The sequence below is a fragment of the Crassostrea angulata genome, chromosome 8, assembly GCF_025612915.1.
Source record: "Crassostrea angulata isolate pt1a10 chromosome 8, ASM2561291v2, whole genome shotgun sequence".
In the NCBI taxonomy this organism is placed as follows: domain Eukaryota; kingdom Metazoa; phylum Mollusca; class Bivalvia; order Ostreida; family Ostreidae; genus Magallana; species Magallana angulata.
The window spans coordinates 41,590,926-41,618,837 of record NC_069118.1 but is presented as its reverse complement, the minus strand read 5'-3'; the positions used below and the strand labels follow the sequence as shown (position 1 = coordinate 41,618,837).

Genomic DNA, 27,912 nt, shown 5'->3' with positions numbered 1-27,912 from the left:
TTGTAAACTTAACCTATTTAGCTCACCTGAGGGTGGGGCCACAACGGGGGGTTGATGTTTAACAAATGAATATATAGAGTACAACTTTAAAAATCTTCTTCTTAGAAACTTACCAGCCAGGAAAGCTAAAACCGTGTTAAATGTATATTCAAATTTGTGAAAATCATGACCCCAGGGGGTAGGGTGGGGCCACAATGGGAGATCGAAGTTTAACATAGGAATATATAGAGTAAATCTTTAAAAATCATCTTCTCAGAAACTAATCGGCCAGGAAAGCTGACACTTGTGTGGAAGCATCCTGAGGTTGTGTAGATTCAAAGTTGTGAAAATCATGACCCCGGGGGTAGGGTGGGGCCACAATGGGGGGTCGAAGTTTAACATATGAATATATAAAGTAAATCTTTAAACTCTTCTTCTCAGAAACTAATTAGCCAAGACAAGCTGAAACTTGTGTGAAAGCATCCTCAGGTAGTGTAGATTCAAAGTTATGAAAATCATAATCCCCAGGGGTAGGGTAGGGCCACAATGGGGGGGGGGGGGTCAAAGTTTAACAAATTAATATATAGGGTCAGAGACATAAATAATGTTATTTATGTCTCTGATAGGGTAAATCTTTAAAAATCTTCTCAGAAACTAATCAGCCAGATGATTCTATATAATTGTTAAGACTTTGGCCCCAGGATAATTCTTTGGCCTCAAGAGAAGGTTCAGAGGTTGATGTACGTTTTTATCCCATATATAAACTATTGTTAAGGATCTTTTTGAGAACTGCAATACTCAAAATATGATATGACTTTAAAACCATCCTGTTAGAAAAGGGACTAATGATTATGAACATAAGAATATCCAGGGGAAAATGGATTTTATTTATACAGGATCTACATGTATAATTGTACATTGTCCAGATAGTTTGTATTATGACTCCATTAAGCTGATTTTATCATACCTATTGTTCCTCAAGTGAGCGATGTGGCCCATGGGCCTCTTGTTTTAAAATAAGATATTGCTTTGTTTGTAAAAAAAAAAAACCAGGCATCAATTACAGCAATTTGTAAAATATAATGGAGAACATAAATAATTTTATGACATCACATCAATGCACTAAAAAGGTTGAATGCTTTAAAAAATGATTAATAACATTCATCAACACGATTGTTCATTAACATGTACATAACTGCATGCCTGTATAATTATCATTAACAGCTAGGCTCTCTGAGACGGGGTTTGAAATCAATGAAACTATAACTGAATCGTAAATTAAAAGCATTTTTTTGCAAGATTTTAAAATGCTTCTTTGTATGCACAAAAGCAACAAAATCGTATAAATTTTAGGAAGATGTAAAATGTTTTCGTTTTTTAAAGAAATCTAATCTGGAAAAATATACGTCGTTTGGAAATTTTCTGACTTATCCCCCTTTTCAAAGGTAAAACAAATTATACACATTTTATCATAATGGTCTAAAACGCAGATGTCTTTTAACATGATTACACCATAAACTTTATGAATACATGTACCAGGAGACCACCCCCACCTCCAAAATCATGGAACTGCTATGAAATGAAAATACACATTTTATAAGATACACATGTACATGTATGCTAATTATGTTTGTGTCATTTTAATGTGCAAAATACAGGAAATTTGATAATACATTTAAAAGTGTAAAAAAAACATTGTTCATTTAGTAAAAAAATTATACAACGAATTATTTATTAAATAATAATTCAATTAGAAACACCTTGTCCAACATGTTAAAGATAAACAGTAAATACTTATGCTCATAATAAACAAAAATTGCAAGAATTGAAGAAACCGTAACCAAACAAAATCAAACTATTAATATAAAAAAGTTAACGATGTTTTTGATTTATTCAACTATCACTGATTTGTATTGTTCGTATATAGTTTTGTTTATGTTATATCCCAATTAAATAGTTAAGTTTCCAAAGCCCTAGGCGGTCAGTGCCATACTGAATGATTTGTTTTCGGCCCCCTCATTCAGACAACTCACGGGAATCAAGGGATGGCTGGTCTCCTTCAAGTAATTCTGTCAAAAAGATATAAATCAAAGTTAACGCATAAAAAAAAATTCATATTTCAATATATTCTAATAAGTTAGATGGAGGTATTCCACTAAGTCAACTGAAAGATGACTAAAATTTTAGACATTTTAACCGTGATTAATTAGGAGAGCTACTGTATAAAGGGAAATATTCGCCTCGTTCTATATTTGCCCATTTCGACCTCGTTGTCAGCGGGCAAATGTAAGACTGGGCGAATTCCAATGTCTCATATCTTCTCTTTTTAAATAAAAATGTGTCTGCTGGGCGAATTCAAGACGTGGCAAAACTGTTTGCAAGTGTAGAAGGATGAAAATTACACGGAGCGAAAATAGCCCTGTATACTCTATACCCTTCAGTCATCTTTTGAGACTTTTCAGTTTACATTCGGTTGATTGAATGGCATAACGCATTTGTTGCCTATTTGATGTTTACAGATTATTCTTAATAGTTGCTAAAATATGTTTTCTTTTTTATAATATCATAATCATTATGGAATCTCAAATAAAATTCATTACTTTTTATTTACAAAAAATGTGAAAGGTTAAATCACTTCTCACTATCTGCCCATTAATGCTAAAAAGATTAACACGTGTACTATATGCGTTTTTTTCGGATATATTTTATGACGTCAAAGACAAACGACTTACGTGGGCATATATCAAAGCGTTCTTCCTTTCTTCGTGGGTTGTGTGGTTACCAACCCACACAAAGAGTTCTTGTTTTGTGTCAAAAATAAAGACATCCTTCAGGGAAAAAAATCATGACAATGAGATAAGCAAGAAACGAATTCATAATTCATTAGAAATAATATTTTCTCTGTAAAATCTTAAAATGCATTATCGGTTTTATTTATTTATCTTACAAGATACATGTAATATAAAATTATTAATTTGTAAAAAAAAAAAAAAAAAATTAAAGTATGTTTTCGTATATATATGATCCATGATTAATTTTAAAATGTAAAATACAATATACATCATGATTATTCATTTCACAAGATAATATATAAGGAACACAAATGACAGTTATTTATCAGTTTAAAAAAGCTTACGTTGCCATCAAAATCTTTCAGGCCAACGGGACCTTCTTTTTCCAATGAAAACTTCAACGAGCCATCAGCATCTGATAGTCTGCAAGTTAAGATATTCATTTGAATAAGCACATTGACGTAGTACGTATACGTAGTTTAAGGTCTGCAAGTTCATAGCAATAATTACAATTAGTAAATTTTGATTCAAACTATAGTTATTCCGCTTTTCCTATTCGTTGTATTTACAGTTTCCCCTAATTTTACCTGTAGAGTTCATGTTCAGAAACATCAGTTGATTCCATGTCTTCTTCAGATTGAAAGTCTTCACTCTCGGTTTGGTCCAAATGTCGGAAGAATACGCCCTGTAATAACATCAGAATGATATATTTCTATGTTAAGGAGGCCAGGTACTAAAAATAGTACCAATATACATGTACGTGTATCGGCCTTAAAGTTAAATCGTATATGTATTCTGTTTATCTATAACGTTATTATATAATAGAAAAATATTTTGGATTATAATGTGGATATTTTCAATTATCTTAATACAAAGCTCTTTGTATATGGTATAATTTTGTCTAAAATTGGTCATGAATATCAAGCCCTTAGAGGGAATTGAATGAAATAGCAAGAATAAGTGACTAAAGAAAATACATCTGTAACAAACCGTTCCACCGGCTACTTGGTCCAGAACTGTCGTTTTCACAGCTTTTCCACTTCTTTCAGCCCTTAGGGAGTTAACATACTGCAGAGCCTTAAACACACACACACAAACATTAAATATCTTGTTTCAGAAGTCGAGATAATATTATTAAAGCATTTGCATTTAATATATACTGCATTTTGTATATGAGGCTTAAACTTTAAAAAAAGCTTCGTTTTGTGTTGATAACTCACCCTGACTCTTTCGTCTTTGTTGGAGCCCTGTCCATTATATTGGTAGATATGAAGTCCAAGGTCCAGGATGTACACATCGGTGTCATCAATGTACTTCTCCATACGTGGGATCTAAAGCGAAACAGAAACCAGTCATTGTATCAATATATTTATTCACCTTTTGTCTAACACACTTTTTTGTTTGATATTTATGTACCAGTTTGTAAGTTTATTTTTTAATAAGGTAAACGGCACATTCGATTTTATTTCTCAATATCTGCATCTTTTTATAATGATACAGTCACATCTGAACAACACTTTTGCATGTGGTATGTACAGAACTCCCAAATCTCCAACAAAAATTTAATTTCTACGGTGTCTTGATAAATCATAATACCTGCATTTGCATAGTAATCATCTTATATGAAACCGAATGAAAAATATTTTTAAGTAAAGAGTTTTAAACAAATATAAACCTCTTTCACCATGACTCCCCGCTTGTCACCATGGAAATGGAATAATCTGGGTTTGTACTGTTCTGGCTTCACTCGACGAAATCCGCTCTCTGCCCCACCATGCATGTATCTATTCCACGTAGAAATAATCAATATACAAGTACCATTATGTGTTTGACTTTCTTCAAACCATTGAATTATTTGAAAGGGAGATTAACTCTAGTTTTACTTTTACTTAGAAATATGTTGTAAAGAGATCTGAATGATATTTCTAACCATGAGAGAGAGAGAGAGAGAGAGAGAGAGAGAGAGAGAAAGAGAGAGAGAGAGAGAGAGAGAGAGAGAGAGAGAGAGAGAGACGGAAGAGAAGGAAGGGAGATGGATGGAATAAAGAAAAATGGAGAAGAAATAGATACTGCGCATTTCCCATAATTTTCCAATATATTAATTCCCCCGTTTTACTCACGTTATTGTGTTGAAGTAAGTCTTGAAGAGCTTTGACTCGTGACCTTGAACTTCTCTGTGCTGGACAGGGGCGTCATCTAAATATGTGTCTAGTTCCACTGTCTTGTATGCAGCAGTGGCATACTCGTCCTATCCAGAACAATACAAAACGTGTCAATTAAAGAAAATTAATTGTAAGAATTCGATTTATCTAAAATGCGGTGTTCATCTGTTAAAAATATTATTTCATTTTGTGAAATATTATCTGAGCATTTTGCTAAGTGCATGTGCTTTATGTTAAAGAATGATGGAATATATGTTGAAAAAAATCATCTATTAAATGGCACCTGTTGCATTTTAATTTGCCTTCTACAATGATCTTTTACTGTGTACACCATGCCATTTAATTGTATTTTTTTTTTCAATAATTGATTGCATTATATCTAGTCTACACAGCTAAACAAATATTTAAATACCACTGTGTAGTCAAGGAAACGTTCTTAAATATCTACAATCAATCATATAGTCTAACCATTTTAACTAAACTGTGTTTGCAAGTAATATTCCCCATGGAATGCGCAAAAAATACTGCTGACCAGCAAATTGCAGACTTTGAATATTTTGAATTTGCATTAAGGAAAATAAAAGTAACCATACGTGCAAATTCACAAGTTTAAATCAATTAGCATGAGTGAATTACATATAAATTCCTGGGTCAATGTAATATTTCTAATGAGTGTTTGGATGCTCTTTAGTGTTTAATATGGTTATGTCACCGAAACATTTATGTGTCTATAATAATAGTGTAATTATTTTCAAAGACTTACCTGCGTACTGTATTTTCCGATCCAGAAGTGAACATCATAAAGCAGAGCGTCAGAGTCCTCCTTCTTGTAGGTCTAAATCACGTACATAGAACATACATGTACAAACATATTGGTGGAACTCATCTTGGTGTACAATCATGTTTTTAATGTTTTGACATTCTACTAACTGTATATTCGGTAATTTTCGCGATTATCTAATTTTCCCCCTTTTTTTTGCGATGTCTTTCAAATCGCAAATTATTGAATACAAAGAAATTACATTCTGTATCATTTTCTATAAGAAACATTTTAAATCGCAAAAAATGGCTGGCGAAAATTACAAATGCTACATTTTTTCCCAATTTTCGCAAAACAAAAACAAAACAAAACAACCGGATAAACGGTATATCATAAGTTGTACGTTCATTGGCAGAGTAGTTTTTGAAGTGTTTCCCACCCCCCCCCCCCCCCATTTTATACGCACGGACACTGCGCTACAACATTCTCCTCCTAATAAGTAAATGCGATCAAGTGCATACTAATGATCTGACGCAACGTGGTCAGTAGACGCGTTTCATTTAGGTTTCTGACCCGGCGTCGACAGGCTCATCACTGGACTTAATAACACATTGCTCCATGAACATAAATAAACATACGTTATCTATGTAACGCATGTACTTTAACCAATTTCTATAGAATTTCCGTTATGATATTTTATCATAAAACTTTTAGGCATTAAAAGAATGTTTATTCATGTAGTGTTTATTTTAATAAATGTATCCTTAGCAAATTCGGTGGTATGATAATACTTACATTTAGAACTATATAGGAATCTCCATCAAAGAATTTTCCATAATCCTCCTCCGGCCATGAAGTTACTTTGAAGTTCTGAAATGAAATGCAGACAATAATACTGTAAAACGAGAAAATTTGGCGCATACGTATTTTAGCGCAAACACAAGTGCTAGTACATTGGCGCAATTATATTTTAGCGCATGTCACCTTTCTTTAAAAAAGAATACAAAAAATGTTCTTGTTTGATAAACGATCACGCCCAAATTTAGTTCTGTGTTCACTCAAGCACGTGAACACAATGACTTTGATTTCTATCTCGCATGCACGGTAAACTGTCGTTGAGAACAATACTCTTACTTTTGTGTAAATCGTCAGTAGATAGATATGAAAACTTCATTTATTAGCGATGATATGTAATTTTTGTTGGTAAACAAATTTGAGTTATCGGACTTTGAATTTAATGTGTCGACTAGAAGAGTCCCGAAACTAAAAGTGAAATCGAATGCTACATTTACCCATGAGTTTTGATCACCATGAGCGAATCTTTTTTACAGTAATTTTACATTAAAATAACACAAAAAGAGGTATCGTCTTGTAATCTTTATATCCACTAATCAGAGATCAAAGAAATTATGATCAATCATGTATTGTGAGCGTTAACGATCGCCACGCTTAATCACATTTTCACCTCGAGGCGCTAAATGGAAGTGGCATGGGGAGAAGTCCAATTTTCAAGGCACTAATGAGAGATAAAAAAGCAATTAAAATTGAATTAATTAATTCATGTTTAGGCACTTATACCCGACACCCAATACCGTTTACCTGTGTAATTGTTTAAAGAAACAGAATCGACGGCATCTGATACTACGTATACGAACACTTCTATTTAGCATTGAAAATGGACTGACGTTATTGTTTTGCAACTTGAAGAAATTTACTGCATATGGAAAATCGTTGGCGCACCATTAATTTTAGCGCTCAGAGGCAGTTGCGCCAAAGGCGCTAAAATTTGTAGTGCGCCATATTTTCTCGTTTTACAGTACTTCATATTCATAGCACGTGATATAGAGAGAACCGTGGAAAATTATCAAGATCAGCTCAAAGCTTACCACAATTCGCCATATTTGAATTCCCGGTTTTAAGCCAGCCGTTTTCCAAGCTCTTTCACAAGATGCGGCCGACTCTTACAATACAAAAAAACCCAAGAAACATGCCTGACTTGTTTGGTAATCAAGTTTAATAAAATGTTGGATTCCTCGAAAACACTACACTTTGACCCGTGCGTGCTCTGGTTGACATTGCATATTATGTCGAGCATTTACGAAATAGATACATTGAATTTGCACAACATGTTGACTTTCAGAACTTTCGGAATGTTTCATATTAAACGCACTGAGTTAGAGTTATCTCCCGTATTTTCTTTCATGAACAGAATATATATATAGCAAATTTTTAATGAAAATTTAGACGTATTTGTATCATCGTTTTAGTTTTTATCCATGCAAATGTGATATTGTAGAAACATTAAACTAAAGAGCATTCCGTGATTTATCGTGAATGTAATGTTACACATCATGTTGTGTAATATTAAAGATAGATTTCAAACTATTTTATGAATCCAAGCACTATTGATATCGAACTCTAGTCTCGTTCAACCAGACGCTCGGCTGTTTCCGTTAATCCCCGACAAGCAAGAGAGACTCTGCATGTCAGAGATTTACGGAGACAGCCGAGCGTTTGGTTGAACGAGGCTATATTAAACTCTGGCGTAGGAATACATGAGACTATAAAAATATCTTAGTTGTTCGTAATATATAAAATCTGACTATTTTCGAAGTGTTTATTGATAAGTTTCCTTAAAAAACAATGCTTCAGCATACATTACTTTGAATTTTTCTATCATTTCAAGAACTAAGTCTTGTCAGTGGTGATGATTTCTGCTTAGGTCCAAACACTGTTTCACTTTCGGTTTGCCAGAGTAACTGCATAGGAGAGTTGATTAAAAATCAAATCCCAAAAACCATTATATAAATAGTGTCTGTTTGGGGGGGGGGGGGTAACAGTTGAAATTGTTATCCTCCCAAACAGGCACTATTTATTTCATTGTACTGAATGTCTGAATTTTAATGACATTTTTACTGCTTTTACATAGAAATGACGTGAATTCTACGGCGAACCGTACGCGCATTATTTACACGCATGTAACAATTCGTTGTGTTATCCGTTGCTATTTGTGTTGCTAACGCTGAGGGTAATAGAACGGATTATCAGCATCGTCTAAACCAGTCATATTTCAGTATTTAATATGAAAGTACAATAAATATTAAATGGCACCTGTTGCATTTTAATTTGCCCTCTACGATGATCTTGTACTGTGTACACCGTATCACGTAATTGCATTTTTGTTCAATAACAGATTCCTTTAAATTATATCTACACAACCGTGTTGTCAAGGAAACGTTCTTAAATGCAAGATATACCGTATAACGGGTAATTTTTACTGCTGTGATTTTTTACGAATATGTTTTAAAATAGGGCGATTTGAATTTTTAAGCGTATTTTTTTTTTACGAATTGGACATGAAATCATCTGTTGTAAAAGGGGGGAAATTTCACCGTGACTTTGTTACACTTAAAACACATACACTTCAGAAAATCGTTTTCCTGTAACACATCAGAAAATCGTTTTCCTGTAAACGTCCTTAATTGTTATGATTGTGTTCATTTACCTTTATTTCATATGTGATATAAACTTTACTTATTCTTATTAATCTGGGTATCATCATTGATGTACACCATGTGCTCGTCTCATTTCGATGTACCGGGAAAAAAAGAAAGACAACTCCATTTTGGGGTCCCGTTTTCACTTGCATACATGTACATGTATATATCTGCCAATAGCGGCACGATCGGAATCGGTGTATTTCGTATATTTCCCCCTTTTCGTGTTCTTGGTGGAGAATTAGTTGTGGCAACCGATTTATTTAAATTTATAACAGTTATAACTTCCTTTGGAATCATTTCACTAAGCTATCCATTTGGATTTGGAATTGTAGATACTGGTTTAAAATAGCTTCGTATCCCTGCCATAGTTATTGACTGAGTGATTGAAATCTAGCTATTAACGTGGCATTATACGTAGTTTTAAAAAATACTCAAGACCGAATAGAAAGATCTGAACTGTTATCACCACGTAACCAAAAACGCTCAAATACACCTACATGTACAGCCGCCAGGGACTGAGCTGAAGGTCATGAACATGACGATGTATAAAATTTACGTGCGGTGTTTTTTCACTTCTGTGAAAGTTTACGCGTTTAATATTTACGGAATCATAAAACTCGTAAAAATTAGTAAAAATTAGCAGCACGTAGAAATACCCGTTATACGGTACATATCTTCATTCAATCAGAAAGTCTAACTATTTAACTGAACTTGGTTTGCATGTAATATTCCCTTTTTTAGCTATAGTGGGCACAAAATATTGTTGATCAGCAAATTGCAGCCTTTGAATATTTTGAATTTGCGTCAAGGAAAATAAAAGTAAGCATACATGCACATTCACAAGATTAAATCAATTAGACAAATTTAATGACATAATATACATTTCTGGGTCAATGTAATATTTCTAATGAGTGTTTGGATGCTGCATAAAGTGTTATATATATATATATATATATATATATATATATATATATATATATATATATATATATATATATATATATATATATGTGTGTGTGTGTGTGTGTGTGTGTGTGTGTGTGTGTGTGTGTGTGTGTGTGTGTGTGTGTGTGTGTGTGTGTGTGTGTGTGTGTGTGTGTGTGTGTGTGTGTGTGTGTGTGTGTGTGTGTGTGTGTGTGTGATTTTGTCACAGACACATGTGTCTTTTAATGATCCTTTGGTTATTGTCAAAGACTTACCTGCGTACTGTATTTTCCGATCCAGAAGTGAACATCATAAAGCAGAGCGTCAGAGTCCTCCTTCTTGTAGGTCTAAATCACGTACATAGAACATACATGTACAAACATATTGATGGAACTCATCTTGGTGTACAATCATGTTTTTAATGTTTTGACATTCTACTAACTGTACAGTACAGGCAACGCGGATCCCGTATTGGCCCGCGTTACCGTCACGGTATTTTTTTATCGTTCCCGCGATACACCATCGCGGTTTTTGATCGCGGTATGGATTGCGACCGTGATGACACCGCGACGGTGTGATTTACCGTTATTCCTGCTGCTGCTTGTTGTTGTTACTTTACCTGTACTGTACATTACAGGCAATGCAGGTCGCGTAAATCCACGTCAAATATGCGACTTCAGATTTAAGCATAACAGCTGCATTGTAAATAAATTGTGGTCCATATTACTATAAAATTAATAAATTATATTTATGAAATAGAATTTCATGACATCGGAAACTACATTCGAATTACAACATAAAATGATTATTATGCTGTTTAATTTTGTGATGTGTAAATAAGAACACATATCTTTGTATTTGACGTGCTTATTTCAGTTATTATTTCTATTAGTTGATAATCCTGTTTTTATAACAATCTTAAAATTAAATATTTTCATAAGATGAACTCGTATCAATGCAGAGCAATTTCATATTCTCATTTTATAAGTTTACACGCATAGCGCCGTAAACTGTCAATACATGACTTGTGTATGTTTTAAATCGAGAAATGAACAAATGTTGGGAATCAACTAAGAGATCTATTTTTCCATTCAATAATAAAATTATCATTCATATATAAAGTTGGTGCTGCGTTAAAGCACATTGAATCATAACGTGTATCAGTTTCCTGTGTATACATATAAAGTTTAAGTCACGATCATTTTCTGTGTATACATGTAGTGATTAACAAACTCAGGGTAGAAAACGACATGCCCTTGAGGGTTTTCACACCTATTCACGACAAAAGAAAAAGTCTATATCGCGTACGGCTTCGTCTAATCGCACAACACCTTACAAGAGAGAGAGAGAGAGAGAGAGAGAGAGAGAGAGAGAGAGAGAGAGAGAGATACGTTTAGGCGTAATTTAACGTACACTTATGTGAAATATACTAATATCCAATACTAAATATTCATAAAATTAGTATTCATAAAAGAATATGGTACACTTTGATTGAATCCATCATGCAATTTCAGATTTGAGTCCACGTGCTGCACCTGTCAATCAAATCAACCCGCTAGCTCTACCACGTGTTTCCTCCATGATAAAGTTTCGTTTTATTAGTTTTATTTTTAATAAAGAAAAAAAAAGAAGTATGTTTAACATTTTTTTACAATGTTCGTGATGCATGATATACTGTGTTTGGAAAGTTTAATTCGTTGTGTTTTTTCTCTATCTCTCGTTTAATTTATAATGGAGGTTTTTTGCGGGAAGGAACATCTTCAACACGTTTAGCGGTTAAAGAACGCAGTAAAATAAATCAATTAATTGATATAACTATTAGTAAAATTGTTTGATATGCATGTAGAATTCTTCTTGGTCAATCGTTACACAGATTATCTACCTGCCTCATTCCTGTGTATTCTGTGCATTCAAGCGTAGAGTGATTTCCTGTCAGTGCGACGGTTTCACACCTTTGTGTAAAACAATTGGGACTGAAGTCAAATAATGTTAACTTCGACAGTCTTAAAGCGGTTGGGGGGGGGGAGGATAAGGTTACGATAACGGGATACGGGTTTACATATTTGTAGTAGCTTTATATTCAATAAGATTACATGTACATGCCCACATAAAATGATATCAATACATTTACTGAAATGTTTAAATGTTTTTTTTATCGGCATGAAATGCAAAACTTTCAAAACATGTTCTTAATTTGTTTGAAATGTGTAAGAACATAAGAACAGTTTAACAACATTTCCTTCTCAAATTTTTTTATCTAAATATTCTGTTAAGAGAGAGAGAGGGGGGGGGGGCTCGGTCGCGAGCGACGCTAACCTCCGTCACGGCGGGTAGCTAGTACACCGTCACGACATGGGATACCCACAATATCTTTCGATTACATAATTTTATGCAACTCTGGGTATCTCTAAGGCCCCTTACTCTCTCAGTCAGACTGACTCTATAAGAACACACGGCTTCGCACTTAAAGATTGTCCTCGCAAACGTAACGCACTTGAAAGTGGGAATCCTCGCGCAGTGACAAACGACGAGCCATACATGTACCTAAAGTAACGCAACACAAATTCAATAAAACGTGAATTCACAAAAAATGTTCTTTACACGTAAAAGACCTTGTAAGAAATGAACGGAACATGCTAAACATACCGGGTTGGTAATTTTATAGGAAGCCCTAATTTTTAATCACTTGCTCATCATTAGTTGACACGCATGGACTTCAAAACAAACAATACAAATGTAGGCGGACCAATTAATTGTTAAGAAAACACAATCACACTGCGTACACATTTATAATTTTATTGGCAATTAAAATCATTTCATGATAATTTTTAATTTAACGACCTTCTTAAAATATGATAATGGATTCGAAAATATTTTATTTGCAATTGCTGCACAAGTATTAAATTAAATACTTTTATAATTTATTTAATAGCTATGAAATAAAAAAAATAGTAAAAAAGACTCCAAGTATTTCGATTATAATCTCTGTCAAAATCTGGTTAAATATCGTCATTAAAAATAAAGAAACATTCAATTTATTTGTCATTCGGGGATATAACTCCCGCTTGTATACGATACTTTTCCATCGATAATTTTACCGTGGCGGGGACAGGTAGATGATGAGTTTACCGTGATGGGAACGCGGTATACCTGTCTCACCTGGCCGATCACCTCGATGTGTTTATACCGTGACGGGGCGCGGGAAACACGGGATCCGCGTTGCCTGTACTGTATATTCGGTAATTTTCGCGATTATCTAATTTTCCCCCTTTTTTTTGCGATGTCTTTCAAATCGCAAATTATTGAATACAAAGAAATTACATTCTGTATCATTTTCTATAAGAAACATTTTAAATCGCAAAAAATGGCTGGCGAAAATTACAAATGCTACATTTTTTCCCAATTTTCGCAAAACAAAAACAAAACAAAACAACCGGATAAACGGTATATCATAAGTTGTACGTTCATTGGCAGAGTAGTTTTTGAAGTGTTTCCCCCCCCCCCCATTTTATACGCACGGACACTGCGCTACAACATTCTCCTCCTAATAAGTAAATGCGATCAAGTGCATACTAATGATCTGACGCACCGTGGTCAGTAGACGCGTTTCATTTAGGTTTCTGACCCGGCGTCGACAGGCTCATCACTGGACTTAATAACACATTTCTCCATGAACATAAATAAACATACGTTATCTATGTAACGCATGTACTTTAACCAATTTCTATAGAATTTCCGTTATGATATTTTATCATAAAACTTTTAGGCATTAAAAGAATGTTTATTCATGTAGTGTTAGACTTTTTATTTTAATAAATGTATCCTTAGCAAATTCGGTGGTATGATAATACTTACATTTAGAACTATATAGGAATCTCCATCAAAGAATTTTCCATAATCCTCCTCCGGCCATGAAGTTACTTTGAAGTTCTGAAATGAAATGCAGACAATAATACTTCATATTCATAGCACGTGATATAGAGAGAACCGTGGAAAATTATCAAGATCAGCTCAAAGCTTACCACAATTCGCCATATTTGAATTCCCGGTTTTAAGCCAGCCGTTTTCCAAGCTCTTTCACAAGATGCGGCCGACTCTTACAATACAAAAAAACCCAAGAAACATGCCTGACTTGTTTGGTAATCAAGTTTAATAAAATGTTGGATTCCTCGAAAACACTACACTTTGACCCGTGTGTGCTCTGGTTGACATTGCATATTATGTCGAGCATTTACGAAATAGATACATTGAATTTGCACAACATGTTGACTTTCAGAACTTTCGGAATGTTTCATATTAAACGCACTGAGTTAGAGTTATCTCCCGTATTTTCTTTCATGAACAGAATATATATATAGCAAATTTTTAATGAAAATTTAGACGTATTTGTATCATCGTTTTAGTTTTTATCCATGCAAATGTGATATTGTAGAAACATTAAACTAAAGAGCATTCCGTGATTTATCGTGAATGTAATGCGCATGCGTAAGATTGTAAAATCTGAAAAATTCATAAGATTTCCGGATTTATCAAAGGAATGTTCGTTGATCATTTATTAGCGAAGCCTGATTGAGAAAAAATAAAAACAAATGGGTAATCTCCTGGTACCAATTATATTAAAAAAATATAAAAACAAAAGACAGTAATCTTCCGATTTCTCGGTATTAAATCCCAAAAATTGGAGTCTATTATTTGAATTTCAATATAGTAGTATATATATACCTCCTTGATTTATGATATATTTTCCTAGTTTGCCGAGTTGCTTTAATTAAGAAAACGATACCTTGTATCTTAATGCAACTTTTGAAAACGAGTGCGAAAAAATCCCCCCCCCCCCGACTTGGAAAGATAAATATTCAAATATAAATACAATGTGGTATTGCTGCAAAATATATCTATACATATCATCTATGAGTATTAGTTTAATCGAGTTTTAATGTATTTACGGTGTGTAAACAAGGGATATAAGTAAAACAAGGGATCAATACAAATACTCCTTGCGCCTAGATATTGAATAATCAATCCCTTTTTTTCCCATGAAATAGGTGTTTTAATCTAAATTTAAAAGCAGGCAACTTTATCAAAATGTAACGATACAAATATAAAGAAGGGCCTAACTTGACTTTGATTTTATTTTGTTGTTTGAGAAAATATAACCAGTTAGAAAGAAGATGAAAGTAATAAAACATGTTCATTAAAGGCTCTGTGAGTCCAAAGCTGTATGCTTTTGCTGGATGTGGTAGAAATGACAAATTTGAGGCTATGGAAATTCATATATTATGTAAATTGTCTAATGATAATTTTCATCTTCGTTGAAAATTTGATTTCATGTATGAACTCAAGAACAAAACCCAGGAAAAATTGGTGTTAAAAGAATAATTATAATGAAACCATAAAGTACTTCATCTCTCAGTCCTTTCTTTCTTTTACTCCCATATTTTTTATGATGTACTTCCTGTGCACATGGTACAAAAGTTGAAAGTTGGAAAGACTTACTACCAGATAAAATTCTAGGGTGATGAATTCTTTTGAGATTGGATAAAGTTATATGTTATATATTATAACATAATATACAGTTACCACGTGTTACCGTATTATCATTTTATTGTCAGATGTTCATATTAACAATCATTGCAGTATCTGTGAAAATTTCACAGTTTGATATGCAATCAAAGGGTGGGTTTATTAGGATTCATTTTCAAGTCTTAATGAAGACCAGCTTTGGTGGCTTTTTAATTAATTACTCATCTAAACATTTCTATTTTCAGACTTTGCTTTCTCAGATATCTCAACAATAATTATTTTAAAATGTCTTTATATACCATCCTTAGTATTGCTCTGTTGAAATGTATTTGCCATTTGTAACTTTATAATAGCCTTCAAGTTGATAGATATATTAAATGATTTGTCTCTGGAATACTGATTTAAAAGGGAGTCTAGATCGGGCAAAGGTTATGGTTTAACTGTATCTTGGTCCAGACTCTTGTGAAGGTCAGTTGAGTGTGACAGAAATTGCGGCTATAATTTTGAGCGGTCCTCTCAGTTGACCACAGTCTGCAACTGAACAAATCTCTTATCATTTCTTGTCCTTGAGACCTATGCTGCAGATGTTGTCTGCTTAGGTTTAAGACTTTTAATCAAAGTTAAGGCATCAAACCAAATGCAGTCTGTCATTGAAAATAGGGTTCATTGAAAATGCCAATATTCATGATATTCATTCACTATTCATGGGTGTGATCTTTATTAGATAGGGTTTTCCCATGTTTGTTTAAAGTTTTTGATCTCTAAATTTCATTGCCCTTTGCAGTTGAGTTGTTTTTAGTTTGAATCGTTCAGTCAGTCTAGACTTGTAGAAACTAATACTGCTGCTATTTTGTCCATTTTATTTGTGTCTACAAGATAAAAGTTACTTAACCTCATATTAATTCACCAGGTGTATTGTCTATCGACTTTGTGATCTATAAATATGACATCTGCTGTAATGTGAATTTTTAGAGTATTATATAATAACTACTTCACAACCCAGCTGTTAATAGTCATGTGTCTCATTTTGTAAATTAGTCTGTCATTTCATATTTATTCTTGAAAAGACATCTTGACCTCACTCTGAACTCTGAATAACTCCATTGCATAATTCTAGTCATAAAAATATACTGTAAGTTTGGAGCAAGTGCAAAATTTTTAAAAAATGGAGAATGAATTCCCTTATCTTAATCAACAGTTCCAAACTCATTCTAGAACAAAAAAAATTTATCAAGTCCATCTTTCATTAAGATGTGATACATTCCTGAAAATCTTTTAATTAGATCTATTGAAACTTTCAACTTCTTTTAATGATTGCCATTTTGTATTTGCAGACTTGGATCAGAAGCAGATTCCTACGATACTGCTGTTGTATGCATTCGACTGTCCGGCCCATGAGAAGGTGGTCTCTGCTTTGGCTGGCTTCCTCATTGACACCTGCAACTGTAACGTACACCTTGATATATTCGAAGACCAGATCATTCACGAGCGGGGGCTGGACGACTGGTTGATTGACAGGCTTCAAGAGGCGGATTTTATTATAGTGCTCTGTTCTGTGGGAGCGCGGCTCCGATGCACCAAAAAACGGGTCAGGTTCAAAAGCGACCCGTATCGAACCGTTCCCGATTACTTTGCTGTCGCTGTGGATTATGTGGCTGAGAAAATGCGAGTGGAGAGACTTAAAGGTTTACCCATGTCTCGGTTCATCGTAGCTTATATGGATTATTCTTACAGCAGTGATATTCCCCACCAGATAGAGATGGGAACCAAGTTTCACCTGATGAAAGACATTACCAAACTGTTCTGCCATGTGCATGGGATAAATAGTTCAGACAGTAGTGTCAAGTTTGGCAATCTGCCCCCCTCAGCCATCGACCAGTATTATGAGAACTCGGAAAATGGCCTGGAGCTTCAAGTTGCCATCGAATCGGCGAAAGAATTCTTCAAATGCAATCCAAACTGGGTGGAGGACAGCATGGAAGCTCTACCTCCACCCTGCTCCAAGTCGAAATCTCGCCCCTCAAGGAAGAGATCATTGGAGCCCTTGCTCGGGGAATCTCCATGTGATCCCAGAATGGTGGAAGCCAAAGTGGAAGTACATCAACAGAACATTTCTCCAAAGCCAAGTGAACAAAATCAAAGGTTGTCGCCACAAAAGTCGCCATCAAGACAGAACGATTCGTTCAAAGTCAAGAACAGGTACTCTGCCGACATTGAGACGATTCCATGTATCCTGTGTGGGCAAGTTGACCACTGCAGTGAAAATTACACCTGCAAGGGGAGAGAATTCAGGAAAAGCAGCCATGATGACGATGAAGACAGTGATTTTTCCTCTATCCGCGTCAAAAGTCGTTCCATGCCTACTATGTGTAGTTTAAGTTTGAACAGCTCTCAGACAGTATATCATCAGGTGGAAGTTCACAAGGAGTGGAAAATGAGTGAAAGCCAGCTGTCGGATGAGACAGAATCTCAGGAATACGAGTCGAGTCGAGACTTAGACGACCTTGAGCGAGACTTGCAGTCCATCATCGCCCCTCAGTCCACCCAAGCCAAAACTAGGTCGCTGCCCAACCCGGTACTGTATGGACAGATGAACGTTCTCCCCAAAGTGTCAAAGTTCCCCGTTACCCACCAGAGTAGTTCCTCCTCAAGCATGGGGTCCATTCAGGACATGATCCTCTAGGCCAAAGGTCGATGTCATTGGTTGGTCTTTTGTTTGTAATCGGACATTTTGTCCCTCTGTTCAAAAAATTGTTGTCTTTCTTTTTTTTTCGAAAGAAAAAATTGTACGGCTTCTAGATTTATTTATGTCATTATGAAGGAAACATAAAGTTCATGTGGATGTCTTAATTCATTCGACTAAATGACCTCATTTGTTTGTTAATTGATTCAGGTCCATTCTAGGTGTTGTTCTGAGGGGGAAACAGATGCTCATGTACTTAACGTCCCTTTTTATTATTTCATAACCTTAGTACACCGCTTATCATGATGATGAAAAGTATCAATCATTTATTAATGTTCAAAAGGAATTTCAGACAATGATTTTTAAGTTTCAGGGGGTGGGGGGGGATATTTTTTAATAATTGAAGGGGAAAACAAACTTGAAATAATTGGATTCTGTTGTATGTATGGTACAAATTAAGCTAGATGAGTACTTCAGGTGTGCTCTACTTTGCTCTAAATGCTCTCACTGTTTTGATTGATATTAAAATACATCGGAAAGTCACCTAACTTGTTGTGACCATTGAATGTGAAGCCACATATTAGGTGGCTCACTACACCTTGAAATATTTTCTCAAATCAGCAGAAAATTACTTGATTATGATAGATATCATAATGGATAAGAAGTATTTAAGTCAAATAGGCAAAAAGATGTGCAATTTTTAATGAAAAATTACATTTTCGAAAATTTGATTTAGTAAACATAAACAAAAGCTTCAAGCGGATTTGAACTCATGATCTGCCGTTCAGAAGCCCAATACTTTAACGACTGAGCTTTGACGATATACAACCGAATCGAACAATATAAACAGTTTAACAAAACATTTAGATCGCCATCTTGTGACGTAGTGTCTTAAAAAGTATAAGTCTCGGTGTAGTGAGGTACCTTAAGGGATGATGCTACATTGAACATGTTTTATCATTATTCATCATAAGAAATGGCATCCCCTGAAAAGAACTCTGAAAATACATAAATTTATTGTTTTATAAAAGAAATAAACGTTTATACTGTATATGTAAGAATTAATTAGTTATAATTAACAATTTATATACTATTAAATGTTATATTTTGTAAATTATTAAACATGTTGAGTGAAGATGTGTAGACTTACAATTGTACATTGTACTTTTCTGAGGTATACAAGCACACAGGGGCCATTGAAATTAATTTTAAAACGGGCTTGGCCCCTGTGTACTAGCATAGCAACTTATCAGCATCAACACATGTTAGAACTTTAAATTACATTTACATTGAACATGTTGAATATGAAATTCATTGCATATTTTTTTGTAAAAAAAAAAAAAATTCATCCCTTTACATGTACCCTATTTTTGAAGCATGGACAGTGATTCCTATCTTTTGGGAAAGAGTGCTTTAAGAGAATGTGCAATAGGTTGGGAGGCAAACATGCCTTGATTTTTCATGAAGAGGTATGGTTCATGTCTTTTTCTGCATTTCATAATGTGATACTAAAGTGGAAATTAAAAATGAAAATGTATGAAGTTGATATACATGTATTAATATTTCGATTTTTTGTTTGGGATTGGGGAGGGGGTTGGTTATATAAAGTGTTCGTGATTTGATGGAGAAGGCTATTTCTATTGTGTGAAGGCAGTTTTGCTAATATCATGGTTTCGAGTTATGTACTTTGATTATTTTGAAAATGTTCATCATTTATTTTTTTGGATCCTCACAGAATGGTACTCTTACCATGCTTACAGAGTCTGATCTTTCATTTGATTGTGTTCAGATTTTCTCACTAGATATTGCAGTGAGCAAAAAGCTTCCTTGTCTTAACTTACCTACCTAAAATGTATTGTATAGATACACACCTGACATATATATATATATATATTGTAAATCACTTGATTATCAGTTATGTGTGTGATATTATGTTATCCCTGTGTGTTGTGAGAGTGTCTCAATTGTTTTGAAACTGTATTTTAATTTATTTTTTCACATCAACTCTATCAGTAATGAAAGTTTGATTACATGTATTATGGTTTTTGGCTTCCATGAGAAAAATGATCCCTTTTGTCAAGGAGCTGGTCACAGTATTCAACAGTACCGTATTAATCCTTTTAATCCCTCGTGCTCTTACATTCACCAAGTTTAGAGATGTTCTGTTTTCAAATTATTAGAAAGTTAATGTGAATTATGTGTTATTTGATACTTTTACGGGCTTAAAAAATGTAACATGAAATAAAATTTTACACAAATACTATAATTTTTACAACATTTGCAGTATGTAGATTTTCCACTTTGGCAATACTAGTACATGTATTGTAAGCATTAAGGGCGTTTTTTTTTCTTCGAGAAATACGGTATTTGAAAAACATATCATTGCCTATTTTAGAATGAAACCAGGTAAAAAAAAGGAGATATAATTATAATATACATGAAAATTATACTCAATTCTTCTTATGATGATTTTTTGATTAAAGTTGTCTTTCCTGATCTATTTTTTTTGACTATGTCGTTACATTGCAGGAAAGGCTATGTAATGATGAATTTTTTACTATGTCGCGACATTGCAGAAAAAGCTAGGTAATGATGAATGATTAGGAAATCTGACCGTAACGGCTGTGTTTTAAAAAGGATTTTTTTTTTTGGTATTTTTGAATTGTCCCTGTATTTGTATTGTTCCGTGCGTCTTTGATTGCTTTTGAATTCGATTTATATATATGTACATGTATAAAAGAATTGAAGCTAATTTAAACATACAATGCAAATCTGTTTTTTAAGTATTAAATGCATCATATAAGTGTAATGTGTACGTCTTCTTTATCAGAAACAAGCGTTGGGACTGGTTAAAGGTGGCTCACAACAGTAAAAAATTCATCATAGATCATATATAAATATTGTAAATATTAAAAATTCTAAACTGGTGAAAACATGTTATCATTGCAAATTAGTACAGAGAACTTAGCTGCAGGTCTGTAGCTCCCGGTCTGAAAAAATTCGGATGGAAGACCAGGTCGTCCATTCGAATTTTTTTTAGACCGGGAGCTACAGACCAGCAGCTACAGAGAACTTGTATGTTTTTCTGCAATGCTAACTACGTTCATTGCCACGTGAAACACCGAAGTTTAATTGAATAACTCTATATATGTATAGTATACATGTTCATGTGAAGTTTCATAAACTTACTCCATATAACTATGTAAATTACAACATCGTGACTACTGTATACAAACATCACTTTTCTTTTAAAAATAGATTAAAGACCGCACAGCATTTTAATGATTGACATTAAGCAAGGTAAATTATTTTACGTAAACTACCATTATTTTCGCCTCAGGAAATTCTTTTCTTTGCGAAATGACATTAAGAAAAACTTTAAATTCAGAGTTATCATACACGGAAAATATAGAACGATATAGCATCATAAGTACATGTCGGGTAATTATCACCCCATTTTACCGGGGACCATGGTACAGTTTATGCATGTACTTTTGAATTGTATATTATGTCTGACCTCATTTACCATTTCATGGTTTGATTCAATAAACTGAACTGAATTCTTTTGGAGGTTACATGTAGAAAATCGCTACAAATTTGATTTATTTATTGACTCTAGATTCTGTATCGTGCAGTAAAAAAAGGAAGGTAATGATTAATAAATACTAGTACATTATATAGTACTTTAGCAATAAAATACATCTTTCTATTGTAAGCATAGCGTTATAAACTACAGTAACTTTTTTTTTTGCTGACGTAATTATTCGCATCAGTTCAAATTCCATTATTACCTAAACAATATTTTTTTTTATTCTTATTTATGCTTTAGTTGTTTTTTCTTAACTTTAAGCGTAATAGAAGATATTGAAACATATTCAAATGCAATTTACAACTTTGTGTTAAAAAAAATAGTTGCGAATAAATATGTTGGTATTTCTGAAGAAATATTCCGGGTATTCCTTAATTTCATATGAATTTTATTAAACCTAAGAGATTAAATCTTAAGTAAGTTGTTCGAAGTCTATAATGTTTGAAACAAATATTATAAAGGAATTGTCATGTTGTAAATTTGGAATTTACTGGGTGGGTGTAAATACAAAATTTACAACTGTCATGTTGTAAATTTTGTATTTACACCCACCCAGTAAATTCCAAATTTACAACATGACAGAATAGTTAAAATGAAAGTATTAAGCGAAGATACATGTATGAATTAAATTAAAAGATATTTAATATCTTGTTGTAATTAAAAAAATTTTACATTCATAAATTATCTATTTTACGATTTATATCAAACACACACAATTTTTTTTTTGTTCTATAATAATCTAAATGTATGCCAAAACGTTTCTAATACTAAAGTAGACCATCTTTCTAATTTCAGAAGGTCAGTAGGCAACTGCGTACTCTTAGGTAAGTTGTGCATATCCTTTTTCGACAATTGCCATCAATGAATCACTAAATATCTGCAAATTCTTGATCACAGAGTAGTGCTAAGGAAATATTTCTATATATAGAATAATATGGAATATAACTTGGAGAAACCCTATATATACATTAATATTAAAGGCACAATTTCTGAAGGATCAGCACATGTCTGATGCGCTCGGGTGCTTGTGAAGCTAAATCATTTACAGAACAGGATTCAAGTAACTTTAGATAAAAAAAAAAATATTTAAGAAAATTTAAATGTTTTAAAAAATGGCGAAAATTCGAAATTCGGAACCGTTATTGGGCATGTGTTTTGCTTCCGGATTAAATGATAACGGTTATACCCGATGTAGATCGAAAAGCAGTTACATTTCATCAAAAGGCAAAGACTCGAAGAAAAAAGAACACACGGGCAGCGGCGGACAAAAACGGATCAATGGCAGACACTCGAAAAAAGACGAGAAGGCAAAAAGTTGTATCAAAGAAAACCCAACTGAAAAGAGAAGGGTGCATATTAAAGAAACCCCAGATGTTGCTACAGAATCGGAAAAATCGCCACCGCCATCGAACCCACAGCTGACTCAGAGGTTTGTTTTACCTGAAAAATCCTCAAAACCGCCGTGCGGTAATTTGTTACGTGACCTCAGAAGGGGGTCTGATAGCCGGGTGCAGACTAACTATCTAGTGGAATACAGAAAACGTCTTCGGCAATTGTCGGTTTAACTCCTTAATTGTAGTATAATTGTCTTGAATGTAAAATATGTGTGTGATGTATACAGTGTATGAGATGATAAAAACAAAACTATTATAACTTGAATTATATAACCTTTACGCTTAATTATATGTTTGCTTCTGGTAGATATGACAGTGCTTGAACTACTAGTATTTCGGTAATATCAAAGCATGTGAATGTTTTGCGTTACGCGTAAATTACGTTTTTCTTTTCTGTTGCGTGAAACTTATTTGAAATATGCAAAAAAAAAAAATACTAGATTATTTCGAAATGAAATAGCAATATATTTTCATATATTGGTACATGTATATGTTGAAGGACCCTTGCATGTTTAAATTTTTTGGTAGATTTTTATGTTTTTAGAGCTTTTAATCGTGCTTTTAAAAATCAAGCCATCGAAAGGTAAAAAACAAGACAAATTTGGGGGAAAAAATCCGATTTTGTCGTAAGCCGTTCAGTATGATTATGTTTAACAGATTTTAACCACCTAGAGAAAATATTATTGTTTTGTTGATAATAAAAACAAAAAATCATGTTGATAATTGATTATGACTTTTTGACAATTTGTTAATATTTAATATCTAACCCATCTTTCAATCTCTGTTTTTCTGAATATTGTCGTTCCATTAAATTGCAACTCGCTGAAATTTCTCTTATTAGTTACATATACATGCAACTGATAGTATGTATACCCTGATCTAATTAGAATAAGGCTGTAATACAAATTTTCAGAGTGATGGAAATACTTGTTAGTGTTAATTTGGTTTTGGGAAGCAATTGTGTTTTTTTTTAACAAAAAATGTATACGTCAAATATATCCAGATTGTGTTATACATTTGTTTTATTTCATAAACAATGAATTATTAGTCGTAAAATACAATTTCAAAAACATTTTTTTTCAATTAAACATATTTTATATGTTGTGATACACGTTTACAAGAGGGTAATTTCTAACTATATTCAGTTTGAAATATTTAAAAAAAAACGATAAAAAAAAATAAATCCTAAGGTTTTGGTGGTATGGAACCCACAACCTAAAACCCTATATTCTATAAATTTACTTAATGTCTGCTGCTCTAATCACTGAGCCATTTCATTCATAACAAAGTACGTTGTTTAAATGCTTTATGAGACGTTGGCCACGAATTTATGGACTTCTAATATTATTCTAAAACGTTCAAAAGTTGGGCAACAAAATGACATTTTTAAAGTATAGTGGGTCATCCCTCCACATTTTTTTTTTATTAAAATCGGTTTAAATTTCATTAAACCGCATTTAGTCTATGACAAAAATATTGAGCTTAGACCCACTCTGGAAAAGAAAATATTGAAGGTATAAAAATGACACTATTTGGAGGTTTTGACACGCATACGCTGTTGAATCAACCTATTTGAAGTATTTAAAATTAAATATTTAAGGGTTACAAACCGATGTAACATTAAATATACATTGTTTTTAATTATTTGTAAAAATATCAGATTAAATGATATTTTAATTTTGCAGTATCTAATTATTCCTCATATGGGCATTTTACACGCCTTATTCACCCATCTTCTTTTTGTTCTGCAAATGATGGATGTCCATCTTGTATATCACTAGGCTTCGTTGAAATCAATAGACATGGTAATTATACCCCACAGTAGTAAAACCCCAGTACTTACAGAATTTGTGTAACCCCCCCCCCCCCTTCCATCTTCTCTAGACTGAAATATGACACATTGTCGTGTGTCTAGTTTACTTATCTACACATGTATCTTTTATAAACACATATTGGATCAAATTAGAATTTAATCACAAAATAAATTCCCATTTTACTGCAGCTGTTTTCATTTCATTGGTTTGAATATGTTTGCATAGGAGATTTGCTTGAAGCTGGGATGTCCGACCAACAGCGGAGTTCAGCTTCTCTGCTCCGTTAGCAGTGTGTGAAACCGAAAGTCTCGAGAATGATTTTGTTTTTTTCTAAATAATGTCGAAGTTAAATATTCCCTGGTTATTACCAATTAATTAATGCTCATATATAAATAGATAGTCGACATAAGATAATACTATGTGCAATAGACAAAAAACTTCAAAGAAACGCAAATATTTTTTTTAGCCGTAATTGAAGTTATTTGACACTATTCGTCATGTGATAAATATTATCAGGGTTTCTTTCTCCGTGGTTACATTTAGCTTTCCCTACTGACACTCATTTCGTTGGGATTTTGTACATTTACCATGAAAAATATGCTTGTTTTCATATTTTTGTATTGTGGTTCTAAAACAAAAGTTACATTCAATGTTTTCAAATTTTATTTTTGTACTTTCTTTAAAGAAAACAAAATCCAAAATACAGTGCATTAAATTATATTAAGATTACATGTATAAGTTTTTTTTCATTTATAAAAATAGGCCACAAAAGTTGAAATAAAATTGTACTCAGGAAAATTCAGTTTAAATGTATATTGTACATGCAGAGGCGGGTGGTTTGGCGGGGGGGGGGGGGGGTGTCCAATCGTTGAAAATCAATACGTGAAAAAATCAATGTTACTAAACCTTTAATTGAAAACAAAAACTAATTGATTATTTTTCGTGAGTAAAATTCAACAAAAATGTATCAAGTCAATAATTATTTCGAAAACAAAGTGCACATGCATTATGGCAAGTCTTAACAATGTTTATTAACCCATTGCTGAGCGTTAAAATTTGGTTTTGCATGCATGGTTAAGATATTTTGCATAATTTCTAGCTTGTATAAAACAATTTTCTAGCAATGAAAAACATGCGTCTTTGCTTAATAGAAAAGGTCACTATTCTGTCTAACCGTGAAATAGTTTCCGTGCTATCTGCCCATGGTGAATAGTCATCACAACTATTCACCGCAATCGCAACTTCTCGGGCCTTTCCGGCAGAGCTTGGAAAAATCTTTTTTCCGAGCTGTGCCGGAAAATGCATGTCTGCCGGCAGAGCTCGGAAAAAAGATTTTTCCGAGCTCTGCCGGACAGGCCCGAGAAGTTGCGATTGCTATTCACCGGTGGCATTCGATTTCCCTTGATCTTTTTTTAAAACTCGGAACACATTTGATGTAATTGCTAGCGCTCTCGAGCGTTAGTCCTTTTCACTGGAATACGCATGCTCGACTCCATAGTAGGGGATTCTGGGAATACTGTACTACAGTAGATAAACTGTACCATTTTATTTCGTTTTATCATCTTCACGTGAAGTTTTGTGTTTTATCGTTAATGTCAAAAAGTAACAGTAGCTTCGGTCTTATAATGCAAAGTTATTTTAAATATTAAAATAAATAACATGTAGATAGCTTTATCTTAAATTCCTTCAAGTTCGGAAGACAACTTCGGATATGTTTTTCGAGCTTGCCAGAAAGGCCCGAGAAGATACGATTGCTACAAAACAGTACCAATTGTTCCTAAAAAAAATTCAACTCTAAATTGAAATTACAGGAGATGCATTGCCGATGTGTAGCCCACTCTAGATTCACAATTTCAAATTGAGACCCCACTCCAGCACGATTCAAGTACACCACTGTGCCTTTCTATTGTTAATAAATCGATTCAGAAATTTAAACCAATGTTCTAGAGATTTGCTTCTGTGTTTTATGATGGCTACAGCGCTAGCCCACCAATCTTTTTTAAAAGATATGCGTGTCTGATCGCTGCATTAATAAAATTCAAAGTCCGATAACTGAAACCCTTTAAAAATTACGGTATCCACATAATTTCCGATTCTTGGAAACATTTGAACAATTTTTGTGTTTCATGCGAGTATGAAGTTGATTAGCATTGCAGAAAAAATAGAAAACTTGCGTATGCGAGTAAAGTATTTTTCTTTCTGCAATGCTGTCAACAAAAGCAAATATAACGATATTAGTATATACGTGTATTAGTAATATTTTACATCCGCCTCAATTAAAAAATTAATTATCCATAAAGATTAATATATCTATTAAAAATTCGAAGGGCTATATGATATATTTGAACACGCTCCGATGAAAATTATCACGGTGACCTCATAATATTCAAAGAATATTACTTATATTTATATCATTTCCAAGAAGATGGGCGAATAACTTAAGGCGTGTAAAATGCCCATAAGAGGAATGATTAGAGACTGCAAAATTGAAATATCATTAAATATCATGCAGCGCAGTCAGCGCATACCGTTTTTCGGTTATGCTATAAGACACGCCGATTTTGTGTCACTCATCTTTTTGGAAGTTATTGGGCTATAGGCTTATTCAAAATTAATTCGTTATGTTAACGCAGAAAATGTAAATATATAAGCGTAATAAGTTTAAATATATCATGTATGTCCCAAAGAAAGAGGGGGTTGCAGCCCCCCCCCCCCATCTTTTTTGATCAGCCAATATTATATCGACGTATTTCACTTGTTTGGGAGTAGTGGCTTCAGATGTGGACATACTC

At 33.5% G+C, this 27,912-nt stretch overlaps 2 protein-coding genes across 2 annotated transcripts; one reads left to right on the top strand and one right to left on the bottom strand.

Annotated features, from left to right (window-relative positions):
- Positions 1-1,252: 1,252 nt before the first annotated feature.
- Positions 1,253-8,760, bottom strand: LOC128160974 (gelsolin-like protein 2). Its single transcript, XM_052824251.1, has 12 exons — positions 8,715-8,760; positions 7,580-7,653; positions 6,489-6,563; positions 5,697-5,768; positions 4,892-5,019; positions 4,447-4,555; positions 3,992-4,102; positions 3,762-3,848; positions 3,359-3,456; positions 3,116-3,194; positions 2,712-2,807; positions 1,253-2,048 (listed from the first exon to the last, which is right to left on the bottom strand). Exons 1-12 carry the CDS (start codon positions 8,758-8,760, stop codon positions 1,953-1,955), a joined length of 1,071 nt encoding a protein of 356 aa, XP_052680211.1. The 3' UTR covers positions 1,253-1,952.
- A 6,544-nt stretch (positions 8,761-15,304) lies between these two features.
- Positions 15,305-21,132, top strand: LOC128160973 (uncharacterized). Its single transcript, XM_052824250.1, has 2 exons — positions 15,305-15,356; positions 16,924-21,132. Exons 1-2 carry the CDS (start codon positions 15,305-15,307, stop codon positions 18,321-18,323), a joined length of 1,452 nt encoding a protein of 483 aa, XP_052680210.1. The 3' UTR covers positions 18,324-21,132.
- The last annotated feature ends 6,780 nt before the right edge of the window (positions 21,133-27,912 follow it).